Genomic DNA, 22,926 nt, shown 5'->3' with positions numbered 1-22,926 from the left:
TTGTTGCAACAATATAATGACACAAACTCGACAACACAACATAAAGAAGGCAATGAATGAGGTGGGAGTGAACACTTGGGAATTGGTGATGAAGCATTGAATTAATGCAGCATGCAAAAGTGAGAAAATAAAAACATAAACATAACTCTAATGAAGTACAGTAGTAATAAAATTTATTAAAATAGTAACATTAATTATTAACGAGTTACTTCAATATGACCTAAATTCAACACGAAATTAAGACTAGACACAAATCTACTCCCTTTGTCCCATTGAATATAAACATCTCATTTTTGATATGATATTTTATGTAGTGTGTTATACTTTCTAGTAGTAAATTAATTAACAATAGTGTTTAATAAAGAGTTTCAAAGTAAGGGTCAATCGTTTTTTCTATGTTGGATTGTTTTCAATTTGATGATGAAGCTTCAAAATTTAACGAGTTTGCTTCTTGGGTTGCATCAATTGGTGATGGTGTTATAGGTGGTGATGAAGTGAATATTCATCTTCGTTGGAATGAAGAGAGTATGAAATTGTGTGAGGAATAAGAAATTAGGACAAATGATCGTTTGTTTTTAATTATTTAAAATTTGCAATAATTATTTTAAAATTACATGGGCCGTGCATAGCGCGACGCGACGGGTGTTAACACTGATAAATGGCCCAACAGAAAGAGGCCCAACCCAACTAACTCTTGTTTGTCTCTTTCCTTCAAACCTTCCTCTCCCAGCTTTCTATCTCACAAACAAATTCACAGTCACTGTTCGCATAAGTAGCACCGCTGCAATCTGAGACCCCGCCCTTCCGCAAGACGTGGAGTTGACGGTGACGGTGAGTGCTCTGTTTAATATAATTAGGGCTAAAACATTTGTGACTTCATTCATATGTATTTAGAGCTAAAGCATATTCTGTTGTTGCGGTAAATTCTAACCTTCATCCTCCTATTTCTTCATATTGATATTAGGTTTCAGTTGATATTTTCCTTATGCTAGCATTTCCAGAAATCAATAGTATAGTTTCGATCAACAAATGAAAACTTTCGTTAACCCTAGACATTAATTTATCATGGGCGATAATGTGTTTGGCTTGATTTATAGCTTATTGGGTACTGTTTTACGTTTATTACCCTGATTTACCCATAAAGTTTAAGCAATTTTATGTGAATGAAATCTGTAACATCCAGTTCATCACTCATAATTCCAGATTACCCTTTGAACAAGTCAGAAATAGTGAGATTAGGGAAATGAGTGTGGGGAGCAGCTTAGGAGGAGGCTTGAAGAAAGCTCTGGCTGAAGTGGCCATCAGGGGAGTCACTGAAGCTAGAGCTAGGATTTTCGGCCACTTTCTTAACCCAACTGGTCAAAGATCCGCCAACAAAATACTTCGTAAGAAGCTCATTGGTGACAAAGTTGCAGGTTGGTATCCTTATGATATCAACAGGGACGATCCCCGTGTCATGGCTCAGAAGGAACAAGAGTAAGCCATTCCACCCATTTTCTTGATTTTGTTTGGTATTGCCTGCAATGATCATGATACAGAATGCGAGGCTTGTTAACCATAACATGTTTTCTACTGGCATTTGGATCAAGCATGTTTATTGGAACAAAATTAGCTGAGTTGCATTCTCTACATATAGACTGATATAAGGATTCAAAACCACCTATTTTTCAAGTTGTCAATCTTAGGTAATTATGAACTACACACAGGTTTAATGGGAAAATCAATAATCTGTTTTCCGGTTAATCTCAAGTCAGTCATGAAACCTGAATAAAGTAGATGAAAAAATTCCCCCAATTATGCTTGTTTGCCACCACAAATAAACCCTGTAGGGCTGCTAGCACTTAGCACCTGTGGGTGTGGCATAATAATGTGTGAGAAATAGTATGGTTATAAGAAAGTTGATGTGATAGTGTTCTTGTGGACAGATTTCTCAGCAAATATGGATGATAACATTATAGAATTGGAATGATTCAGACCCAAATTGCTGCAATTCTAATTTAGTTTATTGTGGCAGGCGACTGAGCAGGCTTGAAATGTTGAAGCGTCGCCAGAAGGGGCCACCAAAGAAAGGGCAAGGGAAGCGTGCTAAAAAGAGTGGCCGATAAAGACGATCGCATTTCATCTAAATTTATATGAAACGCTAGCGATCTATGACTTTTTCTGCAGTGCGGCATTCTGGTGATCATGTTTTAAGATGCAAGTTGCATATGTTCAACCCCGCAACATATTTTGTTGATTATCAATAATATTCAATAGTAGCTTTGATAAGGATAATTATAACCTTTATTGCTTCTGTTGCAATTTGCAGTTGCCTATAACTTTTTTGTGTTATTCCTTTTTATATAATTCTGTAATACCTTAAACCTTGTTTGAACTTTGAACATGGATTTTTGACCTACAATTTTCATTTTGGATCTGTTTGATAGGTTAAATACTGTTGTAATGTTGGGAAAATGATCAATACAAAAATTGATCTCAATACCAAATTCAGACTAAATTCTTACTACTATCAGATTTGGCAATTTAATGGAAATTAAACAAAAACACAGAAGGGTCATTATAAAGTAGTTTTAGGCTATATTATAAAATTTGAATTTGAGGTTATGTTAAGATCATCTTATGTCATCCTTACTATAATAACCTAAAAATAAGCTAATAATTACCTACAAATGCCCTTCGTATGCTTGGTTCAGTTTTTTTTGTTGTTAAGAATGAGTTTGCATATATCAATACTCATGAATGCTGTTTTTATTTTTTATTTTTTTTATCAAAGCCTCATTTCTAAGATTACTCTTCAACTTACCATTTACAATATTCTTATTTCCCTTTAAAAAATAATATTTTCCTGATTAAATTTTAATTCATGCCTCACCTTACTGATAAGTCTTCCTAATTCATGTCTGAACTTTATTTATTTATTTATTGAGTTTTCAAATGGAATGGGCTCCATTAACTTGAATGCTGAAAGGTGTCATTTATTATTTTTTAGAAAAACATTGTTTCATTTTCATTCACTGGTAGAAAATGGATTGCAATGCACAAATATTAATATCCTTTTAAAAGATTGAATATTTATGGATAAGCCCTAAAAAGCTGAAGACTCGTTCCCATTACGTAATGAAATTTAATTGAACTCAGACTCAAAAAGGAATCATTGTGCGCAGATTAATCGAAAGTCAAAATTTCCATTTCTCAAATCGAAATGCGAACGCCATGTTCCCATACATGTCTAGCTTTCATCCTCAAATTCCTCAATTTCCTCAACGCATTTGTTGGTGTTGTCATAATTATATATTCTGTGTATGTGCTTACTCAATTGCATCACCACCCTCCGCCTAATGATTTCGGATTCCACCCTAACTCCGGCGTCTTTAACCCGGACGATGCGCTCAGCTCCAATTTCAGCTCTCTCCCAGCTCCTTGGTACTGAAAATTTTACCTTTTTTGTTAATTGTTCGCGTTAATGTATTTGCTTTCGATATTATTTTTATTGCTCGATTATTTTCCCAATTGGAATTAATGAATTATGGTTGAGGGAAAGTTGTGCTTGAGGCTGATGCAATAATTGGAACCTTTTATTTTATGAATAGGTTTACATATGCATTTATGGCAACTTGGATTTTGATAGTTTTCACTTTTCATTAATTTTGTTGCTCGGTTATTTTCCCAATTGGAATTATGGTTGAGGGTGAGTGTTGTGGTTGAAGCTGATGCAATAATTGGAACTTTTTATGTCATGTATAGGTTTACATATGCATTTTTGGCAACTGGGATTTTGATAGTCTTCATCAGTTTGGTTGGATTCATTGGTGCGGAGGCCATCAGCGGCTGTTGCCTTTGCTTTGTATCCTCTGCTCGTTCCAATTACTTCTTTCTCCCTAACGCCCTCATGGAATTACTAGAATATTGTTACCTTTTATTCGTTAATGTTTCTGTTTATCAGCAAGACTGTTAGATTTTCTGGACTTTTTAAGGTGTTAGAACAATCTGATGTTCGATGGTGGTGGTGTTTTTGTCCTTTTCCTTTTTAAAACGTTAGGAAATCATGGGAAGTATTGAGAGGAAGAAGATGCGGAGAACGTCCCTTGTTGCCATACTTGCAACCATCTTCTGCTACATTGGTTGTATAATTCTCATGGATGATGCTGTTTGACGTAGATAGTAGAAACTGCTCTGCATGCGGACTGTACTAAATTGTAGCAATGCAAAGCCCAGAGGCTGCTAACATGGAGAATTAAGAAAGTGAGAGGAGTAGAAGGAGATATTAGTTTTCACTCGCACATTATAATCCTGAGCTATATAAAGAAAAAATGTATTGAAAAATATCTATTGGCAATGCTGGAACTAGGAAGACTGATGGTTCATACTTCATACTACACTTTTGTTGATTTGTTGTCATCAAGGTGCATTTTAATGCACGTAATTTGGTCCTAAGAGGAATAATTGATGTTATGTTAACATTTTATATCCACCTAGACTTAGGTAATTGTTTTAAAACTGCACCTTGTTTGTTTTAGTTGGAAGAATTATGGCAGACACCGAAGTGTATGAGCCAACCCAAATGTGTAATAAGTATATCCTTGACCGTGTAATTCAGTATGCTGTACTCACTACCGTATTCATTTTATCGGAAGTGGGTTTAGTGATCTTCATTGCTCTTGATCGCCAGTGGGAGAAGGTAATTCTGCGATCATTTGATTGCTGATGTTTCAGTGCATCCTTGTGTCTTACCTGTGATGTAATCATTCTTCAGGATATCCCATCTGATCCCACTGGAGAACTTGACAAATTGTGGACCTTCATCAATGATAATGCTGATGTCTTTATGTGGGTCGGCATTGTTGTTCTTAGTGTACAGGCACGTTTTAGTCTGTACGACTATTCTAGCATGTCAATTGTGATTTTCTATTTTGTTTTCATGTGTCAGCTACTCAGCTTACACTAATTGTGAAATTCTTGGATTCAATATGCTTACTATTTTGTCTAGTTAGTGTATAAAAAACCAAGATGCCTTGGAAGCTCATTGCTTCCTAGGGGCAGTTTGCGTATAGGTATATGTGTACAACCAATTTTGTGGTCAATTAGTTTCTCAGACGTTAATGAGTTTTCCACTCTGTGTTTATTTACCATTTGAGATTGGATAACAAAAGCAAACTTTAAAATGTCACAGACAGGAGTTAATGCAATATATTATTCAAAGCTATGTTACTAATGTGCTTCTAAACAGCTAATTCTGAACTTAGAGGATGTTTAGTAGTTCTTGAGATCATGGAATACCTAAGAAACTTTGAAAATTTCTCCTACATATCCCTGATACTCAAGTTTGGAACTGACTATACAGAGGTTCGTCCAGCATTTCTGCTATTATTAGTTTGCAATATGCTTATTCCTTCTGTAATCTGTATCCAGGTGCATGGTTGGTGATGCCTGCAACACCTCTTACCAATCGTGCGAGATTGTAGTAAATTAGAAATTAGCCTTATGATGCCATACAACATCTATTAAGTATCATATATTCTGAAATGTAAAAACCTGTATCATGATTACTAATGGATATGGCATCTCCATTTATTTGATAGTAATTCAAGAAGTAATATTTTGAAACCGCAGTTAAACAGTTTTGCTTTTGCAGGTGTTATCTGTACTTCTTGCTATAGTACTGAGATCCTTGGTTTCTAGTCAGAATGAAGATGACGATCTCGAGGCTGAGTATGGTTTCCGTAATAGCAGTAGGGAACCATTGGTTAGTCCATATTCAGGCCAAGCATCTGGTTCAGCTAGAGGTGATTCTGATATCTGGAGTGTAAGGATGAGAGAAAAGGTCAGTATCTTATAAGTTAATAAAAAATAAAAACGGTGCTGGTAACATCATTATGCTCAAGCTGTTGGTATTCATTCAACTAAATTATGAAAGAAATAGTGTCTTGTGATGTTTCGGTCATCTAATACAGGTGCTGTGCTTGTCCGCTTGCACATGCTTTGGTTCTTAGTAGCAAATCATATGCCAGAGATCAGAATGTTGAACTAGTTAACTGAAAATTTATTTTGACAGAATGAAAATGCAAGATTCACAACTCGCTCTGAGTATATTATGGTCTGTTTTGCTTGTTTAGGATTATGAAAATGCTATTGATAGCAGACTAATAGTAGGCTTCGGATTCAGTTTGCACTTTCATACTCAAAATGGACATATATTTAGAGATACTGTATTGGATTTTTCCATATAGGCATACATTTTTGTTTTCGCTTGTAGATGCTGTCTTGAATTTGTAGAGTTGCTCTTGTTCTTATACAATTTCTTCTGTCAGTATGGACTTAATACCAGCAGCAGCAGCAGCGACGCGAAACCAAAATTTGGTGAATCCAAAAGCAGCAGCTGATGTTATGAAGTGTGAGTGAGAAATCTCTTGAAGCAAATGAAGAGCAGTAATGGTGATCAGTTTTATGTGAGATTTATATTTATATGATTTATTAAGTTTGGCTAGATAGAGTTTTTTACTTGCAATTGTGTGGTGTATATTGATCCAAGTATGGTGTGGATGACTACGGTTATCATTGTGGAAAAGGGAAGATTATTTGTAATTTTTTGGTGTGCTATTTGTTTTTCTGTAATTAGTATTCAGGGACCAAACCATTTCTTCTTAAACACTGATGTTTCCACCCATTTCTACTTGAAATAACAACAATCCATTTATTTGTAACATATCTATATGGGTTATTTGCATACAAATAACCCTACCTATATTTATATTAGTATCATTTAACCCTTGTTACTAATTGTATGTATTTTATATATCAATATATAGTAAAAAAGCAAAATTTAACGATAAATATTCATGCCCTGTAACAGCTACGATCAATATATGGAGTCAAAGCATAGTACAAGAATGGTCAGTCTTAAAGCTACAGCAGAATACAAGCTGTTAACTAAATGAATGAAGACTTGTTACATTCTACACGCTAATTCAACCACCACTTCCTGCATGAGCTCTTCTAGCAGCCTCCCTTCAATTTTCCTGCATAAATCATCCATCTCCGACCCGAAATGATTGATCCAACCATTGCCTAGTACCTTCTCCCCGATCAAGTTGGGTATAGTGGATGTATGGAGTCTTTGGCTCAGGTGTGAGTCATATCCTGCATTTACTAATGCTGCATTTACACAATCATGCACGAGTTGTTGAACTGCTCGCTTCTGCCTTAGCGTGCCATCCGGCAGATTCTTTTCATCTTGAGAATTAATACTCTGGCCTCTAAAAGATGGGTCCAATGGGCTCTGAAGTGAGTGACATCTTGTCACATACGAGGTAGAACGGGCCTCACATTGGCGACCAGCCTCAGCTAATAATCCCTTGATAAATAAAAGGCCTTCTCGTTCTTCTTCATCTGTTTCTTTGGTGGTTAATTTCTTGGAGGGGTGAGAAGAGCCTGCATTTACAAAGGGGTCATTCGAACAAGGACTTCGTGCAATGGATCCGATAGGTGGCGATTTGTCAATCATACGTGATCCTATAGATAAGCGGGGGGACTCCACTCCTGAATTGGTGAGAAGGAAAGAAACTGAGAAGTACAGAATGAGAAAATGTAAAAATGCATTTGGTTTTATATCCATCCATGCTTCATAGATTATAACCTAGGAAAGTAAAGTAAAGACTGGAACTGTGTGCATTATTTTTTATACAAAGATTGAGGTCAGATGTTTTGGAAAATATTTTTTTCATTATAAATGTCTAGCAGATTTGTATACAGCTATATAAATATAATAAGCAAGCGTGTTTTCACCTCAACAAAAGCAATATGGGAGGATGGAAAGAACCAAGCAGAGTTCAAGAAATTCGAGAGATATGAATGTTACCTTGTTGTTCAGGCTTAGCATAATAAGAAGCTGACTTTTGTATATACTCCTCCTCAAATGATGGATCTAAGACAGATATCGGGCTAGGCTGGTCAAGATTTTTGCTTAGGCTTCGAGATGCCCTGAATTTCTCTGTGACCAATCCATTCTGAAAAAGTGGCAAATTATGTTATGTGGTCTCCAGGTTTCCCAGTACAGAAATCACTTGGTCAATTAAATTTGGTGGGTACGAAATAGTGTTGACTGTTTCACATCTGCAATCACAAGTTTGTAAATGCCCCCACAAAGGCAAGCGGTAGCTAAAGTAAGACCCAGAGCAATGCACAAAATTAGACTATTATCACAAACTAAGCATGGAGTAATTCTGCATATTTCTTTATCTGTAACTGTTAGATAGCACTATGACAGTATGGCCAACTTTTTTTTTTCTGGATAATGCACATAGAATTCAGTAAATCAATTACCATGCATAGAAAGAAAAACTGGCAGTGGAAAATGACTGTTATTGTGATAAGTAACCGATGAAGAAAGCATCAACTTAGGCATATGACCAATCCTTACATCTCTTATCATCGCAAAAAAAACATATGCATCAAGCAGAAGATGTAAACAAAGTACATGAAATTTGGACATGAGTGATGATTTAGCATAACTTACTTTTCCATCCTCCTTATAAGATTCTGATTTCTCCTCTCCTGAAACTGAACTGCCAATATTCAACCTAGTTCCAATCCAACCAGATACCGGAACAGATTTTGACCTCATCAGATTTCTTGGTGGATTATCCATTGCTTCATCTCCTCTCCATTGATTAACGAAGAGAAATTCGAAGTCCCCAGATTCCTGGCTTGAACTGCCTTCTTCGCCATGAGAATACAATGGTTTTGTCTCAGTTAAAGCGAGCATCTCACCTAAAGTGCTGGAGCTTCTCTGATATTGTTTTTGTTCTTGACCAATCTCATTAGGTGGCATCATGGCCCATCTTTCAGAAAGACGTTTCTTCGCTTCTCTGCTAACTGATGATTCTGGAGAATAAGATGGCCGAGATGAAGTAGACGTAGAGTAAGGGCTAAGCATATCAACATAATCCCCTGAAAGCTTAGATACAGGTGACATGGCCTCTGAATGACAGAGATTATCATCACCTATGTAGTCATTCAATAATACAGACGAAATCAAGTTTTCATTTTTGTGATGCTGGCCAAATTTGGCATGCATTTGTTGAGCGATTCCTTTTGCTACATCTCTTGATTCTTGACCCTCACCCTCTTCAATATGCCTAAAGAAGTCTTCCCTTTGCAGCATCATTGGTTGTTCTAAATGTGGAGAAGCCACAGTCATATCATTACATGCTTTCTTACGTGTAGGTTTTAAAACTACAATTTTTGTCGGTCGAGAGGGATTTTCGTAACAATTAAGACCTTCAGGAGAGGAACTTCCTGGTTGAACTTTCTCCAGTCCATTCTGCTGAGGAGAGGCCCCTTTCTTTATTTTCTTTGTATCTCTAATCCCAGTCTCCACAAAGTCATTGTTCTCTATCCTCTTTGTAGGTCTAAGAATAGTGATCCGTTTTGTCTCTGGATGACTGGAAGCAGACTGCCGACTGTAAAGATTCTCAGAGGACACTGAATGCGGTTCTTGCAGACATTTAAGGAATAAGTCTTTATTGGAACTCAGAACTTCTAGTGCATCTTGGAATTTCTTAGATTGACGATGTCTTTCATTCACAGAGAGGCGTTTTGCTTCAATGAAATTCTGACGAACAAGACCCATCTTTCTGTCATCCGTGGTCTTCTTAGATCTTGCCACGTGACTTGATCTCTGCGATTGCTGCCAAATTTCACGAGTAGCTTTGTGTTCATTTGGATTGAGGTAGTGAGAGAATTCATCCTGTTGTTTCCAGTAACTCATAGAGACATCCGAACTATTTCGAGGATAACCTCCAGAATGGATTCTTGGAACAACTGAGCCGGGCTTCTGTTTGGGGAGGGCTTCAAGTCCCATTAATTTAGCAACCAAATTAGGTGGATCATTTCTTGACTCCATTTGGATGGACTGGTCTTATGCACTGAGTACTTTCATGCTCTGAAACACTGCAGTAGGAAATACATCAGAACATATAATTATTATGAAGGTCTACCAGGAAAGCACAAGATGAAAAACTTATATATATTGCAAATCAATAGAACTACGAGGGTGTTTGATGGAGCTTTTAGACTATTGAGAGTACTGAAACTGAGTGAGGTGGTTTTGGTAGAATTGTTCAATGGTAGATGTCAAATCACGTGTAATAAAGTTGTTAGAAGCAAACACAAGAAAGAACATATAATTGTTTTAGGAATGCAGGAAACAATTCCTATTGCAGATGTCATATGTTAGTAAAGTGAGATGTAGAATAGCAGAATTGTTTTCAAGTTTTCTAAACAAAGATATCTTGCAACTGGGAGTTGAAAGTTGTAATGGTTTGAAGATATTAACACTCTTACATCTGTTGGATGAGCAAGACTTATCTTTGATCCATCTGACCTGCTCCTGTATAGTTGCAAACCTGTAAATAAATTTACAATATCACTATAAACCATGACAATATGGACCACGTACCAATAGCAAACGACAATGGAAAAACATTTGCAGGACTATGTGGAACTATTACGTGATGAACATCTTCACTTGCCAAGAATCATGCAAGGCCATTCATTCAGAACTTCATATTTCATATAAACGAAAAAATTTAGCCCCAATGCACCATTTGTTAGCTTATGTGTGAAGGAATCAAATCCAATGGCAATGATACAAGCGAGCTTGCCTACTGAATCCTATCGTCTCGACAGAATATTTCGATAAAAAAAATAGGAAACTCAGCACCAGCTTGATGTGGTTTACCATTGAGCAGTCTCTTTGCAGATACTCCTATGTTTCTTGAAAAGGCCAGTCGTTAACACAATGTAGCAATTCAAACACACACACACCCCAAAAAAAAAAGGAAAAGAGAAGTCTGTAATAGTGAATGACAAAGCACAAAAGCCACAAAGAAAACAAAAAGGTGGAGTATGGATATTCATAAAGTTGTTGAAAACATATACATAAAGGTGCTTTTTAAACTTAGCAAACCACCATTCGCAAAAGGAACCTCCCAACTCTACAACCACAACCAAGAATATTAACAACAAGAAAAGCAAGAGAGAGAGAGAGGACTTCCTTACCAAAAGAAGTTGAAGCTCTAAAGTGATACAAAAAGGATGGGCAATTAGTACAATAGAATGAAGGGGTAAATGAGAATTAAAGGCAACGAGTCAATCAAGTAAAGAACAAATTCCCCTAGATTAATGTGCAGAAAGGAACAAATGCAGAAAGAATAACAAAGACAATACTTAACAGCGCACACAGCTCTGTAAATAGGAATTTACGGCATATTTCCATGATGTCTCACATCAAGATGTGACCAATCACCAAATATCCCCTTTTGAACTCCATGTTCCTCCATTATATACTGATTCAATCGAAGAACCATAGAGACTGCAATTTATCTAAAACAGAGAGAAACAGTCTCAGGACCACACTTTACTCGATTTTTAACCCTAACAATAGGCATTTGTAGTCACATGTATGCCTAAAACTGCAAATCAGAATTCCTACTATATTAGCGTTGCTAAAGTTCATCAACACAGCAAAAATGGAAGGTTAAACTTCAATTTAGTTAGCAAAATACAACAAATTTAAAAAAAATGAACATCAAGGCAAACACTCATTAAAAAATCATCACAGAAAAAAGCTGAACCTGAGAAGACAGCAGGAAAAATGAAAGTTTAAAGGTAGAACTTATTCCAACACGGTGTTTGTACCTTGAGATAGCGAGATCGCAAGTAGACAACAAGGCAGAATTGCAGCAGAAAGCACCGCCGAAATTGTCGGAGCACTCAAGGAGAGAATTTTGAAGCAGGAAATTCAAATAATGCGAGCATCGAAGCAATGCAGTCTCTTCAAAATATTCCAAGTGAAAACGAGTAGTTTTGATTAGGTTCAGTAGCTGAAGTAAGAGGCAACGGTGAAAGAGGAGCATTCGCCGGAATCCAACACTCCGTCGTGAATTTCGCCGGAATTCGGTTAATGTTATTCATTCTTTTTATACGACTCAAACAACTGGTATACCTTAATTATAAATAATTAATTAAAAATATATTACTCATGAAAATTACTAATTCTAAAAATTTTTAAGGATTAATCCTTTATTAACCCTTGAATTACCGTTATTTCATATGCCTTAAAATGTTCTTTATAAATTTTAGTGGGTACAAAAATTAATGAGTATATTTCTATTTATGGTTTCCACCACATAATATATTATGGATACCAACAGTGTACAATAACCTTTTATATACATTAATTCAATTACTATTATTTCTATGATATGACTTTTCAGTTTTCATAATCTCCACTCAAAATATATTTTTAATTAATACCAAAACCATCTTTTTGTTAAATCATTTATTCGTGCTTCATAATGCTTATAATTAAAGGACGGACACAATGCATTAACTCTGTCATCCGAGTGTGTCCCGTAGTCACTTTGTCGGTTGAGTATTTGGATTTCGTATTATTTTTGTCCAATTCAATTTGAAAATCCAAAATACTGTAGAAAAATATACCCGGTCCAAAAAAATTCCAAATTGCATAAAAACATATAAAAATCGAAAAATCCAATACTAAAAATAAAATTTTGAAAATCCAATGCCGAAATCCAAAAATCTAATACTACGCATTATCAAATATCATAAAAATTGTTTAACACAAAGTTTTTATATTGTTAAGATTATAATTAAATTTTTTTAATACTGTATATAATGCTCCAAATAAATATATTTTGAATTACTTCAAATTTTCAAAAATCTGATCCGAACATCCGAACCAAAAAATTCAAAATATACAACCCAAATTTTAATTGGAATCAATTTTTCAGATTTTGAATATTTTTTCCACCTGTAAATCTGCAAAATAAAGTCTTACTCTGATCTGTATTTTTACCAGTATTATACTCCTATATTTGATAAATATATCTCATACTATTTCATTTATTTATTAAGTTTAGAAATTTAATAAAAATGCGATTTCTCTTAAATATTCTACTTAGATTCTTTACATTTCACTTAATTTGGTAGAAGGATAATTAATTTGAGATGGAATGAAAAGAAGGAAAAAAAAAGAAAAAAAATGGCATAGATGACATTATCCAAAAGAAGGGGATATGGTGGCACGTGGCAGAGCCGGAATGGCTAAAGCTTAGTCCCCATAATCCCAGTCCAGAAAAGAGGATATCCCTTCAATGGAATGCATCTCTAAATCCCCTCACTTTCCTTAATTAAATCTAATTTGTTTGTATCCAATCCAATTGAAGAGCAAAATGGCAAGCAGCAGCATAGCATCAGCTGCATGTGGATTTGTGTTGGCACAAAATGTGTCATCAAACACAACCACTCTCAAGCCCAACATGGTCTGCTTCTCTCTCAAGAATACCAGAAGCTCTAGGCTCGTTGTAAGGGCAGCGGAAGAGGCCGATAAACCAGCCGAAGCCCCTGCTGAAGCACCTAAAGTAGCCAAGCCGCCGCCGGTTGGCCCCCCAAGAGGCTCTAAGGTAACTGTTCCTCTCACATCATAAATCGAGCTTTCATTTTTATGCTAACGTACCCGCTTTTATCATTCCATTACAATCAATACTTTTCATTCATAATACCTAGTACTATCATTTTTAATGCACTTTGATAGTGAAAAAGATAGAAAGAAAGAAATATTGATAATTTGATATTATATTAGTACAATTACAATATATTGCCATCCATCTCCTTAGTAAAAAACCAAAATACAAAAACAGAACTATTGATCTTGGACCTAAGTAATTTTTATGTTAATTAAGTTGAGAAAATGTTTCATTCATTCTTGCAGGTGAGAATCCTTAGGAAGGAATCATACTGGTACAAGGGCGTTGGTTCAGTTGTTGCTGTTGATCAGGTAAGACAACCTTAAAGTTTTCACTAGCAATTTAACAAATATATTCCATTTTAATTGCGTAAAAATATTATGTTGAAAATGTCTCAACAAAAAGTTTGCATCTACAATAATATCTCAACGTTGAGCAACTTTGTCTGACACATTTTTAACCCAAAATTGATATGTTGGTATCTTTTGCAATTACCTTAAGGTGGGACGGTTTTGTTTAAGTACTCAAACGATAAGACAAAATCGACTCTTTACCTGTTTGTTTATATATTGACTTGTTAAAATGCTAAAACGATTCAGGACCCAAAGACTCGGTACCCAGTGGTGGTGCGGTTCAACAAAGTGAACTACGCAAATGTATCTACAAACAACTACGCTTTGGATGAAGTGGAAGCCGTTGCATGAACTCTTTGATTAATTTGTAGCATCCTTAATTGTATCCTATTTAATTTCTATCTCAAACCTCTGTTTCATACATTTCCCAGTCTCAATGTGTGTTTATTTTTGGCTGATTTGCCCTATCCATTTCATTATGTAGTGTTGTAAATTCTGAAACTACACCGTTTTGACGCCTTCATCGGAAAAAAAAAATGTTTTTTGCATATCGGGAGCGGCCATGGTTTCCTAAATCGGCCATCGATTCACCAAACATTCCAATATTGGTAACTTTGACAAATTCCGTCATTACAAACTAAATTACTTCAACAAGATTAAATGACCGACCAACTTATTCCATCGGAAATAGTTGTGTATTGCTAAAATATACACATAAATTAAATATAGAAACAACAGTTCAATATGTAAGATGAAGGCAGTTTATATAGCTTATTAAACTCTACCATCCATGCCGTCGAGGAGGCCTGTCCACATTCCCTTCACCGGTGGTAACTGCGCGACAAACGCATTCCATGGAGGATAGCCGACACCACTGCCTCGAACTCGGCCATCCATTCGGAGAGACAAGTACCTTGACATCAACAAGTAGAATCAGATCCCTATACTATATTTATAGGAGTGTTTGCTTTGAATGATAGAATGGTCTGGTTTATTTTTGATCTTTTTCGATCATCTTATTCATCAAATACTCAATCCTAGTGTTTCCCCTACTTTGATTTCAAAAGCTTCAGTCCCAAACACAGAGATGCCACAAACAAGAATAATGGACTCAGAAATTCTTCTAAGGAGACTTACACCGGAGATTCAGGAGAGACCTTAGCCAGTTTCTTTTGCTCATTCAACCACCTGTTGCCAGTTTAAACGAAAAAATCAAAATTTTATCCTTTCTTTTCAACTTTCCAACTAGCATGAGATGACAACTAACAGCAGGGAATGAGGATCAGCACAAAAAGGAATTGTAGAGACTTGCTTTTTTCTTCCTAGTTCAATGTATACACAATTAGGGGTAACTTACTCGCTCCATTCAGCAGTGTAAACGGGCGCTAGCTGCCACAGCCTTTTCCTTTTCGAATCAATATCCTTCGTCTCTTCTTTCTCTTCAAACTCAAATTTAGGCGAACCTCCATCGACTACAAATGGTACAACAAGAATCCCTCTTTCAAGGAGGCTGTCGGAGAAAGGTTCACTGAGTTTGAACGAGTCTTGGATGAAGCTTGCAGGACCGGCTAGGATAACAAGGCGGGCAATTCCCCTGAAAGCACTGAGAGGAACAATCCTCCTCTCGTCCACACGAAGCTTGAGATTCGAGAGAAACTCCTCTCTTGAAAGCCTAGCCACCTGAGCGTTCTTAGCATTGTTCTCCCTATAATAAAGAAATGCAAAAGCAGAGACTGCTCCTATATCTATGGCTAGATCCTTGAGGATGTCGGTGACATCAGCAGCTCTTGATGGATTCGCAAGGGCGCCAACTAGCTGGCTGAGGGCTATGAATCCTCCAAGGGAACCACTAGCTATAAAAGCAACATAAAAGAACATTCGAACTGTGCGAAATGGAGACAGAACTTCACTTCGTATTTTGGCCGTGGAACTGGACAACAAATAAAATGGTTATTGATCACTTGTTATCTGAAGCAATAGAAATCGACATGAACATCTCACATTCTGAAACGAAGAAATGTAATAATGCGAGTTTGTGGCATAAGGTGAAACATCATATCAATGCATCTATTCAGAAGTAAGTGAGAGCAAATTATAAAAGTCATAGTTTCATTTCCTTGAATAATAAGAGTAGAAATTCATAGTTCATACTGACATAATCAAATGGAAGATTGGCTTCAAATACAGTTATGCACAAGAGTAGATGGAAATTGAACACCAAAAGCTTCAGCTAATTAGAAATATAAACCCTAATCAGCATTGAATTTAAGAGCATCCATTAACATAAAACAATTTTGGGCACAAAATCTCTACTAATTAAGTGAAGCGAATAAACCCTAAGCGATACTCAGTATGTTGATGAAACTGCACCATAATTCAATTCACAAAAATTAAAACCTCGCCACCGTGTTTATTCTTATTAACACATTTAGCTATCCGCGATTTGTCACCAACACAATAATGTGATTGATTATTAAGAGTAGCGTACATGATGAAAAATTAGTTTTGATGGATTGGCATGATACAGATACCTGATCTCAGACGAAGAAGGCCCTCCGGAGGCGGAGCACGTGACGGCGGAGGATCGACCTTTCCGGCGTCGTATTGAGTAGCCGATTTTCGTGACGGCGAAACTGCGAAGGTGAAGGAAAGATGGCGGGCAATCAATAAGGAGGGTAGGGAGCCGCGGCAGCGCGGCCATGGCAAGCACTTGGCGCAGACTGACAGTTGGCTAACTGTCACTGCCACTATACATTCTGAGGCTGTTGATTCAGAGTGCTCGTTGTTTCTATACAGCCACGACAATCTTTTTGCTTCTACTCATTTAATCACTTTTTATTCATTTTTTATAAAAATTGTCGATATTTAGTCCACTTTTTTGCAATTATATCGATTATGGAGTATTCTAATTTATTGCAATTTTTCATTCTGATTTTTCTAATTTGTATTTTGTTTAATATTCATCTATTCAACTTATATGTTCGTGATTAAAAGTCATCATCTCACGGATCAATTGTTCGTATGAAAACCGACGAAAATAAGTTTTGAAAAATGATATACGAATTGATCATTTAAAAAGATTGAGATAAAATTGATGTAAGAGCATCTCCAATAGCGGCTAGCCCACCGGCTAGTCGAACCATTGGAATCGACCAGCGCAATTTCGGCGAGAGAATAGGCGAGCGCTCGCCGCCATTGTGGCGTGCCGATCGGCCAGCGCTATTTTTTATTTTATTTTTTTTGAAATTTTTTGAAAAACTATATAAACGCGATTTTAGTTTCATTTGCACCACTTGTTTTAACGAGTTTTCTCTCTCTCTAAATTTCTATACAAGAGCAACATCGATGAGTAACGTGGGTGGTAGCAGTGGTGGTAGTGGTGGGGATGCTGAGGAGTACGAACGGTGGATGAACGAGGCTATGGAGGCCTACATGAACTGCGAGATAGAGCGGTACATGCGAAGGGTCGAACAGCAGGCGGTACCTCGCCCTCCACCTGTTGTCCACCGTCGAGCAGTGATTGATCGGGATCACGTAGCTGCACATTAGCGGCTATATGACGACTACTTCGCTCCGGACCCGCGGTTTCCCGCAAACATGTTTAGGCGGCGTTTTAGACGCTTTGGAGCGTCGATATCTGTATTTCCGCTTCAGGCACGATGCGGCTGGCAGACCCGGCCACACCCCTATTCAAAAGTGCACGGCGGCAATCAGGCAGTTGGCCTACGGAGGCACGGCAGACATTTGGGATGAGTACCTCCACATCGGTGAGTCGACAGCCCTGGAATGTCTGATGTATTTTTGTCAGGGCGTGATTGCAATTTTCCGTGATCAGTACCTTCGAAGCCCTACCCCCCAAGATTGTCAGGATCTGATTCAGATGCACGGGGAGCAGTATGGGTTCCCCGGGATGTTAGGCATAGATTGTATGCATTGGGAGTGGAAGAACTGTCCGACTGTCTGGAAGGGGGCCTACACGACCGGCTACAAGGGAAAGAATCCCACGATGATCCTCGAGGCCGTAGCTGATTACCGGCTGTGGATCTGGCATGCATATTTTGAGGTAGTCGGGTCGAACAACGACCTCAACGTCCTCAACTCATCGCCCCTCTTCAACGAGCAGTGTCAGGGCATCGGTCCGACCGTCTCATTTGTGGCCAACGGCAACCGACATGATATGTGCTACTACTTGGCGGATGGGATATACCATAAGTGACCCGTCTTTGTGAAGACGACCAGACACACAAATGATGACAGGAAGGCCTACTTTGTGGAACGGCAGGAGTCGGCGCGCAAGGACGTGGAGCGCGCGTTTGGTGTGCTCCAGTCTCGATGGGCAGCAATCAAGGGTCCAACGCGTTTGTGGGATGTCGGCTGCATTGTTGATATAATGTACGCTTGCATTATCTTGCACAACATGATCGTCGAAAACGAAGGCATACAACTGACTAATTGGGCCAATGACGATGAAGCCGGTCCAAGCCACGGAATGGCCACCCCTAACGTATGACGTGGGGTACCTCACGATGAAGCCGGCCGCCTCCAGGCACATGCCGACATGCGCCAAGTGAATGCTCATATTCAATTCCAAAAGTATATAATTGAAGAGTTGTGGGCAAGGAAGACTGCACGGCGATAGTTTTTTTTCTTTATTATGTAATTTTTTTTTAATGAATGTACTTTTTTTTAAAATGGAATTAATATGTCTCGTAATTTTAATTCAGTAATTTATCGTAAATTTAATTCCGTAAATTTAGTTATTTTTGAATTATTTTTATTGCAGCTATTTGCTTAAAATGATAATGTGACAGGTGAAATTTTAGTACTGATGACGTAGCAGGGAGAGAGAGTAGCTAGCCTGTAGCTGACCTAAAGCCATTGAAGATGCTCCAATCATTGACCGTTCAATTATTAACCCAATTGGTTATGATGAAATCATTTTAAGGATTAACAATATCTATACATTCTGAAGTTGGAAATTTATTTATGGAGTATTTGTATATGATTTGTTTTTGAAGGGCTAATTCGTTGTAAATATGGTTCAAAATTTGATTATAAAGTTGGTTAGAAAATACGTACAGTTTGACTATTTACAGAATTTCCAGAAATCCAAAGCCTGCCCAAATCGAAACTGATCTGAATTATCAGTGGGAAATTTTTTAATATGTCACTTGATTTTACAGTTGGTTGCCAACGTGAAATTATATAAATGAATGCTCCAAATCTAGAAATATGAAGTAGACACGGCTGTTCAAAATATAGACGCAACTTTTGAGCCCCATACATCTAAACTCTGAGCATGCGTCGACTACATATAACTTCACGTTGGCTATCGAATGTTTAAACTTAAATCGGATCATAAATTACGGTGTCAATGCAAAAAGCTAATCGAAAATCCAGCATGGTTATTCAGACGGGTTCTCATTCGAGGACTATAATTACAACTCTTGTCAAAGTTCGAGATCGAGAACTTGAAACAATAGAAACATGAGTTGAGCACATTCTCACCAAAGTTAAGAAAAAAACTGTACTAAATAGACCAGACATGAAAATCATCTCTCTCTCTCTCTCTAGATGAACAAGATACAGGGAGAAGCCATGACGTATTATTGGGTGGTGGTAGATCACAAACCTTTACTTTTTTGCACCAGCTTCGAATAGCAAAGTCTCCAGCTCCCCTTCCTGATACAACTTGATAGTATCTGCAACGTCAACAACCAAAAGCCACTAATGATTCATGTATGAATGCTTCAAATATACAACTAAATCATGGAAAAATCTTAGATCACAAAATTCCCAGTTCCATCTAATGACCGGGATCTAAACTTTTCGAACAATATGTTGAACATCGTCTCTAGCAGGAATATATCAGAAAAAAATTAGTGAAACAAACAAGTAAAAGAGCACTTCGAGGTAACTATTTTGACACGTTGAAAATTTTAGACATTTTTGTTTTAGCAAAAAATATAGATATGCTTCTGAAATTTGCATCATGAGAAGCAGCTATAATGAGAAGCAAAGAAATACCTGAACAACCGCCAATATGCTTGCCCCCTGCCATGAAAGATCAATTAATTTTAGATATAAATGCTTAGTAATAATAGTAGTAGGAAAGGAAAATTAAAATGTAAACAGAATCTACCATGAGTGGAAAATACTACTGTGATGAGTTTTCATTTTCTTTTACACCGATGTAGTGGTTAAAAGTTTGTGCTATCACAAACTTTGGCATTAACTTAGTTGAAAACAGTGTAGAGAAAAGAATGAATTCAGGAAATATTGCTTTCCGCATGGAACTCGTAAGGAAGCGAGAGAGGATAGAGAGACAGATCTCTTGGTTGATGCATAACAAAATTAAATTAATTTTCAGTGAATGCAATGCGACGTTGCTCAAGCCATGCCTTGCTGATGGTTTTCTAATGAGAACAGTTCTAACAGAATATTTAATCGTTAAACTGCAACCTCTAATGCTCCTTACCAATGAAGACATTGGGAACTGTATGTTGTCCAGTAAGTTTTTCTAGAGTCTTCTGCAGTTGTGATCCTTCAGCACCTGAAAAGGGGACGAGTGAAAAGGGGACGAGTTCACGACACAGACAATACACTTTAGGAAAAAAACAAGTTTGCACATCTTTCCATGACATTGATATTTTAAATAAATTTATCATGTTCAATCATAAAGTTTGGATGTGTACAGCAGGAGTTGATCACTGATCCTTTAAAGTGGACACTTTTTGAACAAAAGAAATAAGCAAACTCGACTTGAGTGCTTAAAAGCATGCTTTCAGCCTCTAGGTCTGTTTGTTGCCATATTTATTTTTATATGAATTCAATTTCAATTCTCATTCTTCAAACTTTTTATGCAAGGTCAAATTTTTTGTCTAATCCATAAACTATGAAGCCACATCCCACGTCGAACCATAAGCAAGTATAGGTGGGTACTTAAAGTGGGAGTCAGTCCTCTGCCTTTGAGCTCAAACTCATAAGCAATTATATGCGGATACTTAAGTGGGAGTCAATCCTCCAGCCTTGAGCTAGTTTTTAAGTAGGCTTATGGCTTCCAGTCTTGCGTGCCTAAAATTTGCCCCGACCTGATGGATCTCAATGTGTAATGTATGGAAGAGGTTTACATGGGGAGAGGACTGCACAAGACCAGGGGCTCGGAGGTGACCTAAGCTGTCATTCTTAACTTCTTAAGTGCCTAACCAGACCTGCTTGATCTCGGCATGTATATAACTTCTATAATAGAAGAGGGATGCAAGGTGACCTGTCTAGGTCGATCGACGGCACCCAACAGAACGAGACGTCTGTTGATTTCAGGGCTTTATGGGGATGGATATTATGATGCCACATCAAACTCATAACCAATAATGGGTGGGTGCTTAAGTGTGAGCCAGTCCTCCACCTTCTTTGTGGGGATGTATGTTACGATCCCACATCAAAACCATAAGCAATTATGAGTGGGTGCTCAAGTGTGAGCTAATCCTCCACCTTTTAGCTAGCATTTAGTTGGAGCTAGCTTAGCATAACTACTCATCCTTCTTTCAGGCAAACACCTACCCAAAGCTTTAGCTAAAAACAAAAACACTACGCCCAAAGAAGTATTCTCATAACGTTATAGTAAGAGTATTGTATGAATACAAAGCAAATGTTCGTAGCACAATAGAGTTTACCTTGAACGATAAGATGGATGGATAAAAATAATCCAAGTCAATCTCTCATTTAATCTAATAGGTTGATAAGTTTTGAACTTGTTTGACCATCTTATTCTTCAAATGTGTTTTATCAACAAAGACTTGTCCAGATTGATCCTACTGAAATATGCCTACATTCGAACAAACACAGGAAGTATTACCAAATTCTAACTCACTATCATCACATTAGGTTTAGGGATGTCTAATAAATCCGTATCAATTTGCAAACGAGCATAAAAGCCCCACCCATAACACAGAATATCACATCAATTCCGCCATGGAAAGAAAAAGGTATAGCTCATAATCATACCTAATCTGTCCAATTCAATAACAAACGGCTCCGTGCCAAGTCTCTTGAACAACGATTTCACCTCCGAAGAGTACCTAACACCGGGAAAATCCCCCAAAAAGTATAAAACAAAACAATTTAAATCCGAAATGATGAAGAAATTAAAGCAGCGAAGCAATTACATAGAAAACAGAAAAGCAAATTCAGTGATGCACTTACGAGCACCAAGTTTTGGAGTAAACCACGACAGGGTTCTGAGCAATGGTGTTCTTCACAGTGACTTCCAATTGGGGCCCGGAACCCGATGAGTCGGAGCTCATGGCTCGAATGCGGAGGAGCCCGACATTTTCAGGCTTTCGAGAAGAGACGGCGGCGCTGCTCCGACGATTAGTAGGAAGAGAATGAAAGTGGGGGGGAGAGGGTGAACGAGAGCACAGTGACCTGGACTCGAAGCCTTTAACAGTAAAACGACACGTCGCCGCCATTGATGCCATCGCCAAGGTTTTCTGCAGAAAGCGTTTGCCAAAGTTCGATTTGGAACACTTTATCCCTCTGCAAATTTACTTCTTTATTAAATTAGCTCTTTATTATTTTCATTTTTTGGGAAAATATTATAAAACATTATAGAAATATTTAAACTTTATTGCTAAATTACAATACTATTGATTTAGCAATACTTTTCTTAATTTATTTGCTTAACAATCACCTAGAGGATATTTGCATATATGCAACGAATTTGTAGTTGGAATTTTTAGTTACAGTTCCCCTAAATGTCAAACTCGAATTAATATAAAAAATTACTAATTAAGTTATATTTCATGTCAGGTGTTCGGTTTCCTAGGATAAAATAATATTAAAATATAATCTAGGATTGAGTTATGAAAATATTTTAGTCATAGAGAGTTAGCTATGACTAATTATCTCATGATTATCCATCTAGGATTGAGTTATGGAATTGAATCTCATGAATCAAACACACTACAAATTTGATCTCGGATTCAATCTTGCAAACCGAACACCCCATAATTCATAAACTTTATCCG

The 22,926-nt window shown here is 37.2% G+C and overlaps 6 protein-coding genes across 12 annotated transcripts; 3 read left to right on the top strand and 3 right to left on the bottom strand.

Moving 5' to 3' along the window:
* The first annotated feature begins 677 nt into the window (after positions 1-677).
* Positions 678-2,407, top strand: LOC125219304 (37S ribosomal protein S27). Its single transcript, XM_048121245.2, has 3 exons — positions 678-831; positions 1,204-1,476; positions 2,015-2,407. Exons 2-3 carry the CDS (start codon positions 1,244-1,246, stop codon positions 2,103-2,105), a joined length of 324 nt encoding a protein of 107 aa, XP_047977202.1. The 5' UTR covers positions 678-831; positions 1,204-1,243; the 3' UTR covers positions 2,106-2,407.
* Positions 2,408-3,073: 666 nt separating this feature from the next.
* LOC125223516 (Tetraspanin family protein) lies at positions 3,074-6,701 on the top strand. The gene is made up of 6 exons (XM_048126695.2): positions 3,074-3,423; positions 3,745-3,844; positions 4,598-4,678; positions 4,754-4,858; positions 5,633-5,821; positions 6,309-6,701. Exons 1-6 carry the CDS (start codon positions 3,203-3,205, stop codon positions 6,378-6,380), a joined length of 768 nt encoding a protein of 255 aa, XP_047982652.1. The 5' UTR covers positions 3,074-3,202; the 3' UTR covers positions 6,381-6,701.
* A 132-nt stretch (positions 6,702-6,833) lies between these two features.
* TRM20 (methyl-coenzyme M reductase II subunit gamma, putative (DUF3741)) lies at positions 6,834-12,045 on the bottom strand. Of its 7 annotated transcripts, none has more exons than XM_089062715.1 (6): positions 11,698-12,045; positions 11,232-11,382; positions 10,342-10,403; positions 8,513-9,948; positions 7,856-8,003; positions 6,834-7,560 (listed from the first exon to the last, which is right to left on the bottom strand). In XM_089062715.1, the coding sequence occupies exons 4-6, from the start codon at positions 9,899-9,901 to the stop codon at positions 6,947-6,949; spliced, it is 2,151 nt and encodes a 716-aa protein (XP_088918841.1). In that variant the 5' UTR covers positions 9,902-9,948; positions 10,342-10,403; positions 11,232-11,382; positions 11,698-12,045; the 3' UTR covers positions 6,834-6,946. The 7 variants fall into 7 exon arrangements, with proteins under 7 accessions (XP_088918841.1, XP_047975709.2, XP_088918842.1 ...); XM_048119752.2 differs by having other exon boundaries at positions 11,263-11,382; XM_089062716.1 differs by having other exon boundaries at positions 11,286-11,382.
* Positions 12,046-13,212: 1,167 nt separating this feature from the next.
* Positions 13,213-14,358, top strand: PSAE-1 (Photosystem I reaction centre subunit IV / PsaE protein). Its single transcript, XM_048125160.2, has 3 exons — positions 13,213-13,484; positions 13,793-13,858; positions 14,147-14,358. The coding sequence occupies exons 1-3, from the start codon at positions 13,254-13,256 to the stop codon at positions 14,249-14,251; spliced, it is 402 nt and encodes a 133-aa protein (XP_047981117.1). The 5' UTR covers positions 13,213-13,253; the 3' UTR covers positions 14,252-14,358.
* A 108-nt stretch (positions 14,359-14,466) lies between these two features.
* On the bottom strand, positions 14,467-16,711 carry LOC125222506 (LOW PSII ACCUMULATION-like protein). Its single transcript, XM_048125159.1, has 4 exons — positions 16,432-16,711; positions 15,258-15,830; positions 15,038-15,088; positions 14,467-14,813 (listed from the first exon to the last, which is right to left on the bottom strand). Exons 1-4 carry the CDS (start codon positions 16,599-16,601, stop codon positions 14,675-14,677), a joined length of 933 nt encoding a protein of 310 aa, XP_047981116.1. The 5' UTR covers positions 16,602-16,711; the 3' UTR covers positions 14,467-14,674.
* Positions 16,712-19,285: 2,574 nt separating this feature from the next.
* Positions 19,286-22,435, bottom strand: LOC125218061 (monothiol glutaredoxin-S12, chloroplastic-like). The gene is made up of 5 exons (XM_048119659.2): positions 22,103-22,435; positions 21,905-21,978; positions 20,379-20,453; positions 19,928-19,954; positions 19,286-19,602 (listed from the first exon to the last, which is right to left on the bottom strand). Exons 1-5 carry the CDS (start codon positions 22,375-22,377, stop codon positions 19,535-19,537), a joined length of 519 nt encoding a protein of 172 aa, XP_047975616.2. The 5' UTR covers positions 22,378-22,435; the 3' UTR covers positions 19,286-19,534.
* Positions 22,436-22,926: the final 491 nt, after the last annotated feature.

The sequence above is a fragment of the Salvia hispanica genome, chromosome 1, assembly GCF_029641045.1.
Source record: "Salvia hispanica isolate PSC_SH4W2 chromosome 1, Shi_PSC_v1, whole genome shotgun sequence".
Taxonomy (NCBI): Eukaryota; Viridiplantae; Streptophyta; class Magnoliopsida; order Lamiales; family Lamiaceae; genus Salvia; species Salvia hispanica.
Note: the sequence above shows the minus strand (reverse complement) of the source record. Positions and strands in the feature narration are given on the sequence as shown.

Coding starts and splice junctions, on each gene's coding strand:
- LOC125218061 (XM_048119659.2), bottom strand. CDS start 22,377: ATGGCATCAATGGCGGCGACGTGTCGTTTTACTGTTAAAGGCTTCGAG. Junction 21,979..22,102: donor TACTCCAAAACTTGGTGCTC/GTAAGTGCATCA, acceptor TCCCGGTGTTAG/GTACTCTTCGGAGGTGAAAT. Junction 20,454..21,904: donor TATTGAATTGGACAGATTAG/GTATGATTATGA, acceptor TCCCCTTTTCAG/GTGCTGAAGGATCACAACTG.
- LOC125219304 (XM_048121245.2), top strand. CDS start 1,244: ATGAGTGTGGGGAGCAGCTTAGGAGGAGGCTTGAAGAAAGCTCTGGCT. Junction 1,477..2,014: donor ATGGCTCAGAAGGAACAAGA/GTAAGCCATTCC, acceptor TTATTGTGGCAG/GCGACTGAGCAGGCTTGAAA.
- LOC125222506 (XM_048125159.1), bottom strand. CDS start 16,601: ATGGCCGCGCTGCCGCGGCTCCCTACCCTCCTTATTGATTGCCCGCCA. Junction 15,089..15,257: donor TACACTGCTGAATGGAGCGA/GTAAGTTACCCC, acceptor AACTGGCAACAG/GTGGTTGAATGAGCAAAAGA. Junction 14,814..15,037: donor GTCTCTCCTGAATCTCCGGT/GTAAGTCTCCTT, acceptor GTTGATGTCAAG/GTACTTGTCTCTCCGAATGG.
- PSAE-1 (XM_048125160.2), top strand. CDS start 13,254: ATGGCAAGCAGCAGCATAGCATCAGCTGCATGTGGATTTGTGTTGGCA. Junction 13,485..13,792: donor GCCCCCCAAGAGGCTCTAAG/GTAACTGTTCCT, acceptor TCATTCTTGCAG/GTGAGAATCCTTAGGAAGGA. Junction 13,859..14,146: donor CAGTTGTTGCTGTTGATCAG/GTAAGACAACCT, acceptor AAAACGATTCAG/GACCCAAAGACTCGGTACCC.
- TRM20 (XM_089062715.1), bottom strand. CDS start 9,901: ATGGAGTCAAGAAATGATCCACCTAATTTGGTTGCTAAATTAATGGGA. Junction 8,004..8,512: donor CTTATAAGGAGGATGGAAAA/GTAAGTTATGCT, acceptor CCACTTTTTCAG/AATGGATTGGTCACAGAGAA. Junction 7,561..7,855: donor TGCTAAGCCTGAACAACAAG/GTAACATTCATA, acceptor TGTACTTCTCAG/TTTCTTTCCTTCTCACCAAT.
- LOC125223516 (XM_048126695.2), top strand. CDS start 3,203: ATGCGAACGCCATGTTCCCATACATGTCTAGCTTTCATCCTCAAATTC. Junction 3,424..3,744: donor AGCTCTCTCCCAGCTCCTTG/GTACTGAAAATT, acceptor TGTCATGTATAG/GTTTACATATGCATTTTTGG. Junction 5,822..6,308: donor GTGTAAGGATGAGAGAAAAG/GTCAGTATCTTA, acceptor TTCTTCTGTCAG/TATGGACTTAATACCAGCAG.